The sequence below is a fragment of the Amaranthus tricolor genome, chromosome 1 (genome assembly GCF_026212465.1).
Source record: "Amaranthus tricolor cultivar Red isolate AtriRed21 chromosome 1, ASM2621246v1, whole genome shotgun sequence".
Taxonomy (NCBI): domain Eukaryota; kingdom Viridiplantae; phylum Streptophyta; class Magnoliopsida; order Caryophyllales; family Amaranthaceae; genus Amaranthus; species Amaranthus tricolor.
In genome coordinates, this window is record NC_080047.1 from 4107501 (window position 1) to 4115460 (window position 7960).

The 7960-nt window shown below is 33.9% G+C and overlaps 2 protein-coding genes across 3 annotated transcripts in view; both read left to right on the forward strand.

Moving 5' to 3' along the window:
• The window catches only part of LOC130799774 (probable inactive ATP-dependent zinc metalloprotease FTSHI 2, chloroplastic), a 7563-nt gene extending 2310 nt beyond the window's left edge, over positions 1 to 5253 (forward strand). For both annotated transcript variants that reach the window (XM_057663007.1, XM_057663016.1), the window contains 11 exons: positions 485 to 657; positions 911 to 1012; positions 1112 to 1276; positions 1698 to 1838; positions 2050 to 2208; positions 2309 to 2394; positions 2873 to 2951; positions 3873 to 3995; positions 4155 to 4211; positions 4289 to 4535; positions 4701 to 5253. In XM_057663007.1, the coding sequence (XP_057518990.1) occupies positions 485 to 657; positions 911 to 1012; positions 1112 to 1276; positions 1698 to 1838; positions 2050 to 2208; positions 2309 to 2394; positions 2873 to 2951; positions 3873 to 3995; positions 4155 to 4211; positions 4289 to 4501 (1298 nt within the window). In that variant the 3' untranslated portion in view covers positions 4502 to 4535; positions 4701 to 5253. The remainder of the gene's footprint in view (positions 1 to 484; positions 658 to 910; positions 1013 to 1111; positions 1277 to 1697; positions 1839 to 2049; positions 2209 to 2308; positions 2395 to 2872; positions 2952 to 3872; positions 3996 to 4154; positions 4212 to 4288; positions 4536 to 4700) is intronic.
• Positions 5254 to 6295: 1042 nt separating this feature from the next.
• Positions 6296 to 7649, forward strand: LOC130799788 (early nodulin-like protein 7). The gene is made up of 2 exons (XM_057663026.1): positions 6296 to 6491; positions 7273 to 7649. The coding sequence occupies exons 1-2, from the start codon at positions 6296 to 6298 to the stop codon at positions 7605 to 7607; spliced, it is 531 nt and encodes a 176-aa protein (XP_057519009.1). The 3' UTR covers positions 7608 to 7649.
• Positions 7650 to 7960: the final 311 nt, after the last annotated feature.

A 7960-nucleotide genomic window follows, 5' to 3' on the forward strand; every position in this document is an offset into this window, starting at 1 on the left:
ACCCATAAAAGATGAACTAGTAGACGACATACAACCATCAAATTGTTTGTTAGAAGCTCAAGCATCAGATTTTATGCCAGTAGACAGCATATGCTTGATTTTAAACTCTACTTGAAATTCAGTCTGCATCACAGGCCAATGCCTAAACAATTTTACCTTGACTGTTGACGTCATATAGTTGCTGTCAGAAGGTGAGGGAAAACCGGAAAGGATTGGCTGGCTCTGCTCCAGCATGAATGAATCAGCTTCCTTAAAATCATTACTTATCAAGTTTTCAAAATATACATTGACCCTTGATTGCACGCATCAGTTTGATTTTCACATAAATAAGCACACATAATTTAATTTAGTAAACAACCTTAAGGTACAAGATATAGACTTTCTTTGAGCTATTAGTGCCATTTTGGATTGGCTTAGTCAATTTGTTGATTACAAGTTCTCTTTTATTGAAGTATTAATCATTTGTTACATCATCATATTGAAGGTGGCATTCTTCTTTGTGGATCCCCTGGAGTTGGAAAGACACTTTTAGCAAAAGCTGTGGCTGGTGAAGCTGGTGTAAACTTTTTCTCTATTTCCGCTTCTCAATTTGTGGAGATATATGTTGGGGTTGGTGCTTCTCGTGTGCGAGCACTTTACCAAGAAGCAAAAGATAATGTAAGCAGCATTTTACTACTTATATGCAATTTTGCTAGAAATAGATAATCTTTTTCACTCTTATGTTTACAATTGAAGACCTTTAAATGTGTGACAATACATGTGTAATTTTAGCTGACAAGTCATATCCTCTTTGGTTTTTGCATAAACTTTGATTGTTCACTAAATTTCTCCTCTGTTATCTCATGTGTATGCTTTCTGTGCAAAGAAAGTGAGTAAACTTTATGTCTTTAATGGTTTGGGACTTCGATAGGCTCCAGCAGTGGTCTTCATTGATGAATTAGATGCTGTTGGGAGGGAGCGTGGTCTTATAAAGGGTTCAGGTGGACAAGAGCGTGATGCTACACTAAACCAGGTTATTCCGATGTCCTGCTCAACCTAATTTATGTTGTTGAAGAAGATGAACAAATGAAATCTCTGACATTAATTGTTAATATTCCTTGTTTAATGGCAGCTTCTTGTGTGCTTAGATGGTTTCGAAGGCAGAGGGGAAGTAATCACTATTGCTTCTACAAATAGACCAGACATTTTAGATCCGGCACTTGTCAGGCCTGGTCGGTTTGACAGAAAGATTCATATTCCTAAACCTAGCCTCCAAGGGCGTATTGAAATTCTACAGGTGTGACAGCTTTATTTTCATTGTATTCATGAGCCAGATACCATTGTAAAACCTACATGGACGATACTCCTCTTGTTCTGGATTAGCTCTAACATTTTCATAGTTTTCCGTCCCAATTTAGTTCTAACATTACTATCATTGGCATGGACCCACGAATTGTTTACCTGTTCTTACTTTGCCCATTTACTCCACTTCATCCCCACCTTACTCACATATTATCTGTCCTCCTTTGGCCTACATGAATACTTCATCCGTAATAACACTAATTGACTACACAACCTATCCTCATTTGTGTCACTGCTTATATTAGAACCAATTTGGGACGGAGGGACTATGTGGTAGTATTTCTACAAGTCGCCCTCTTGGGCGAACCTTTTTTTGAATATGTATTTACTAGTCTTATGTGTCTTTCTTGGCTTAGGTCCATGCTCGCAAGAAACCCATGGCTGATGATGTGGACTATATGGCTGTTGCTAGTATGACTGATGGAATGGTGGGGGCGGAGCTTGCAAATATTATTGAGGTTGCTGCTCTGAGTATGTTGCGTGATGGAAGAAGTGAGGTAACGTAGCTTTTAATCATTACACTTTGTATAATTTGTCAATTTTTTACTTACTGGAATTTACGTGGGCATATATTACTAATAATCATCAGTTTACCCTTCAGATTATTGGAAAGAAACAGAATGACATGCATTCCCATTCCATTAGGTTAACAATGATAAGCCAACTGGCTTTGAAACAACTCTTAATGATATTTACTGCCGTTTGCAGATTACAACTGATGATTTATTACAAGCTGCACAATTGGAAGAAAGAGGAATGCTTGACAGGAAGGATAGAAGTGCAGAAATGTGGAAGCGAATAGCTCTTAATGAAGCAGCACAAGCTATAGCAGCTGTGAACTTTCCTGATCTTAGAAATATAGAATTTGTATGATCCTGGCTTTCCATCATTTTTACATATCATGCTCGTTGATGAAGTGTTCCTCTATAAGAGTATTGTATTGTTTTCTCACTTGCTATGTGTGCAGCTGAATATTGCTCCTAGGGCTGGTAGGGAACTTGGTTATGTTCGTTCAAAATTGGATCATGTCAAATTTAAGGAAGGACTGTTAAGGTACATTGCTTCTTGACAGCCAATCTAGATCTAGCTGATGTCAGTATAATACTGTATGAGGATGCATGTTTAGTAAGCTTCTATACCACTTCAAACAATTTTTGAGAAAGAAACAACTAAAGGGAGTTTTAAGTAATGGTAATACGTGTCTAATACTAGTAAATCGCACTGCTAATAACTAGGAGAAGTACAAAATCCAGAGATGAGGTAACCAGTCTTGAGTTTACTCCCTTAATTTAGAAGACTGCCGCTTTTATACATACTTTGTCAGTTTACTCCCTAAAGTAACACTAAGTGCCTCAAGAAAAAAAAAAATCTAAATTAGGGACTTCATAATTTATGTGCTAATTTCAAGAGTAGCTAGCAGATGTTAAAACACGTCCAGCATAGTCTATTCATGGTTTCTTAAGATGCGTTAAGCTAGTTACGGCCTGCATGCAAACAAACACCTCATCTTTGTGTCATTTTCTGTGTGCAGTCGGCAGTCTCTTTTGGATCATATTACAGTTCAGCTTGCATCTCGAGCAGCTGATGAGTTATGGTATGGTGAAGACCAGGTGAGAAAATCTGCATGATCTGTGTTACATCTTGGAAATATAAAATCTTGTAGCCGTTATCTTGTTTTTCTTGTGAGAATTTAATCTGTAGACAATTATTTATGCTACCAATCTATGTGTCTTTTTGTTATATGGTCATTCCTAAATTTTATTTGGTTCTCTAGATAATTTTGTTTGCCATATGTTCCTTCTTATTTTACTTGCTTAAGTTTAGTGCTTGTCTTCTATTTAGATTGTGGACTGCCTTGAGTTGCGAGTTACAACAAGGCTCATCTAAGCTTATCTCTATAATTATGGGACGCCCCTTTTATGTTGGGTACTACTTTTTGATGCAGTACTATGTTGGGAGTTGTGAGGCAATCATTTTCGTAATGAAACAAACTGATGGAGAGCTTGTTACTAGAAAGCGACAAACTCTTATTAAACTAGTTTTGAAATGTAGCTCCGTAAATTTAGTTGTAATGCCAAGCTGCACTTCACTGATTTAAATTTTGAAATTACCTGCGAGACATTTCTAGTGTAACATAGTTCGCCAGTTAATTCGCTTTTTGAATTAGCTATTCGCTCAAAATGACCCTAAAATAACCCAAAACCGACCATAATTCTCTTATATTGATTTGCAATTCGCAAGGAGATTAGTGAATCTTGTGATAGTGGACGTTTCTGAAATTTTGAGAGGCTTTGAAGTCACTAAGTTGTTAAATATTTGAATGATCCTTTTCTCGTGATTTCCAATCTATTTCTGGACATTCATTTTTGTACCTCTGATGAATGTTAAATGGGTAGTGCATCCCTGATAGACGATGGTGCTTATTTAGTGTACTCTTCTAACTAAATAGTCGACTGTGGCTAGATGTTGTATCGCGTTTATGTGTGTGGTCTGTATAAAAGACTAACATGACTTCAATTGCATTCTTGCAGCTAAGCACGATATGGGCTGAAACAGCTGATAATGCTCGTTCAGCAGCTCGGACTTTTGTTCTTGGTGGCCTGTCTGAGAAACATCACGGCTTGAACAACTTCTGGGTTTCTGAAAAAATTGATGTATGTATTCCCAACAATTGCTTCTAAGTTTTAAATTTTCCGCTCTGTTTGTGCTTAAAGACTTGAGGCCAGGTCTAAATTTCTGGTTTGAACTTGCATATACCGATTCATAAAAATGCTAACTTTCTTGTACTTCTACACTGCAACCTATTTTTTCAGGACATTGATCTGGAGGCTTTAAGGATTGTCAACATGTGTTATGAACGCGTAAAAAAGGTATAGTACTTCAATATAGTTTTGGAAGTGTATTTATACGCTGCTTCAATTGCTTTATTTTGTTTTTTCCTTGCCAGATCTTACAAAGAAACCGAAAGCTTGTAGATGTTGTGGTTGATGAACTAGTTCAGAAGAAAAGCCTGGCTAAGAAAGAATTCTTCGAACTTGTCGAGATGCACGGAAGTCTTGAACCCACTGCACCGAGTATTCTTGACATCAGAGCCGAGAAACGTAAGCACTTGCAAGAAATGATTGCTGATCAGGAAGCTAGTCTTGCAAGCAAAGCTTAAATGAGAAATCTAGAGGATGTTATTCTCCATTGAGGTAATCGATCTTTTTCTTCATATCTTGTCATCTCGTATTTCTTTTTTTCCTTTTACTATATGCTATCTCTTGCAAGATCTCGCACTGAAAATGGGTTTTATGTAGTAAGCTTTCCAGACTCGAGGGAGGACATGAAATGACTTTGTTTACGTTTGTCCTGTGCAGAAATTCTATGGTGACTGAAAATTGCTTCATTCTTTATAATAAAATCCCGTTTACACCATCCGCTGATCTTCTGGGTTAAGATTGGGGGGGGTGAAGAGTAGCCATTATAAATTATAATGGAGCAGACGTCGTTATTGAATTCCTACTGCAGCTCTGCCCGGGTAAACCCATGGGCTGTGTTCAGATTTTAAACGTATGTAATCTGTCGACGGGTTCAGTACCAGGAAGTTTTTTCAGTAGGTGAATCATTATGTCTACGAAATAGAGATTGTATTTTAATCCCTACATTGTCGTTGTCCTTACTAATTGCAAGGTTTCCGTCATTTTTGCCTAGACGGAGTTTAAAATATGATGAAAAAGCAAGAGAAATCCAATCAAAATTTAGTTTCCATGACAATATCAGTTGATTCAACCCATTGGGATTTATATTTTTCTGATTTTGTACTAAATTATAATGTAACTTTTATTAGTCTGGTATTACAACATAATTGTGAATCAATCGGTGTAATGATTCTGTAATCGACAAGAGTTTTGTTGTAGAATCGTGGACGTCCGGAGGAGTCTTGCTTATCATCTCGGTTGAATGTTGTTCTGAGTTGGGTTCGATTCAGTTTTTTGATTTCAGTCGTTTTAAGATCGATTGAAGCTGAACACATTGGCTAACTGAGAGAAAACTAATATTTTCAGGTTCATTAATAGTAGAATTATTGTATGAAAATAGATCAAATTTTATTATTCTGGGTAAATTTTCTTAAAATTAAATTAAACTGAGATTGGAGTTTTATTTTAGTTAAATCAAGTACTATTTTGTTTAGGTAAGAGCTTGGGTCCAGCTAACCAGGGTAAATCGAAAAAAAAGTGATATTTACTCTAACTGAAATTAAACTCAATTTTGAAGAGATAGTATTTAAGAATCTTGTTTCATTGATGTGACTTTGTCCCTAATATATATTGTATAAATCTGCTTATGTCAAATTGAAGATATAACAATAAAAATTTGAATAACGTATAAAAAAGAAAATGTTCGTGAATTTAAAAAGGACACACACATGGATGAAGAAGTATTGGAAATTTTAAATAATAATAAAAAAAAATGGTATAGGCAAAGAAATTTGCTTATGCAAAATATTGTAATTTGCAGTTGCATTGATTTTTTTTTTTTTTTGTTTTTGAAATAATAGTTGCATTAACTTTTAAAGTAATTGTGATGATTTGCAGTTACATACTTACATCAGCCAATTAATTATTATTATATGTTTTAAAAAAGAAATACGTATTTACTTTTCTAATAAAAAAGAGGGAAAAAAAAAATTTAATTTCAAATCTTCTCCACGTTAATTTCCAAAATGTGAACAAGAAAATCATGGTTACATATTAATACTAATAATAATAACTTCCCCCACGTCCCCAAAAATCCTCAATTTTTCAACTTAATTCAACCGTTTTAAACTCCCGTATACATTCCCCTTTTCTTCTTCCATTTCATTATAAATTCAACAAGCTTTCCTTATCAAATTTATTTACTCCATTATTAAGCAAATTAATTCAAAGCAAAAATATTTAAATTTATAAAATAGAAAAATAATTGCAAGAAAATGAGAATTAATATGGGATTTAGTTCTCTAATGATGTTTTTAATTATTGTAATATTGATGCAATTAGGAGAAGTGAAAGGTTTTAAGACATTTGTAGTAGGTGGTAGAATTAATTGGACAGTTCCTCAGGGAAATCATACTACTTTCTATGATGAATGGGCTGCTTCTAAGAGGTTCCATGTTGGTGATTCCCTTCGTATGTCTTTTCTCTTTTATTTTTTTAATTCTTTTTGCAATTTTTTAGAATTTAATTAATTTCTTATAGATTAAATTATTATTTTATTTGGAGAAATACAAGTGAGTTTCTTTATTGGTTAAAAGTTTTTCATTCCACCCTTATGAAATATTTAAACTAAATATTTTATTTTCACCACCAAAAAAAATACTTTATTCATTAATATAATAAATGGAAGCAAGTTTTTGTTATATTTTTTAAAAAGTTCAATACTCCAATGCATGATTTGGATGGTTAATGATGTTTATATTTTTTTAAGAATTATAACGTCTATTTTTAAGAATTATAAATAAATATTCAAATTAGAAAAATAATTCTGATGAATTTAGTATTTTTATAAATTCATTTTTGACAAAACTTCTATTTTTTAACTTAGGTCCAAGGACATTTTGTATTTTGTAAATATAAAGTACTAACACCCATATCTTTCCTACTAGTATTTTTATTTGGAGATAAAAAAACCAGAAGAAGTATTTAAAATAAATTAAATTTATGTTACAATTCGTTTAAGTTCCGCGTCAATTATGGATATTTCCTTCAGTAAATATATATTCTATACGATCGGCATTATAAGTAAATTTTTGAAATATTTAATAGTTTACTTATATTTAACATATTCTTATTGATTGACTTAATGAATTTAGTTTTGTAAATATTTTGCTAATAAAATCGATATCATCATCTATTATTTATATATTTTTAGAAGTTTCTATGATAACCGCCTTATAATTGTTGGGTGCAGATTTTATATACCAAAATGATTCAGTTCTACAAGTAGACAAATATGGATACTATCATTGTGATATAACCAAATCCACTGCTACCTTCACTGATGGTGACACTCATTTGAAGCTTGAACATCCTGATTTAACGTACTTTATTAGTGGTTACGTTGACCATTGCATCAATGGTCAACGGTTGGCTGTGGATGTCATGTCTCCACATTCGCCTCTGGTCGGAGTTCCACCGGAGTCTCCAGGCCCATCTAAGGCGCATAACTCGGGCTTTCGTCTTGCTCCTTTGGCTCAAGTCTCTGCACTTATTGGGCTACTTGTTACTTCTATCTTGTTTGCTTAATTAGTAGTATCATAGATAGGTTAATGGTTATTACTTAGTATGTTTGGGCTAATTGTTAAGAGCTTTGCATTCTTGTTTTGTTGATAGGTTTGGAACAATGTTTTTGTTGTATTTGGTGGCTCATTAAACAACTTATGTATCTTGGGCTTTAGTTTTTATTGTCATTACTTATCTTAAAAGTATTTAACTTTGCATGAAGGTTAGCTAACCTTAAATTGCTCCAAATTATTGTAAATAGAATTCTGACTTTGTATTTTTTCTTAAAAAAAAACTCCTAAAGCCATGCGGGCTATCACATGTGTCATTTAGGGTCCATATGTAAGGCTGCCTCTGGCCAAATGCTTATAAGAGAT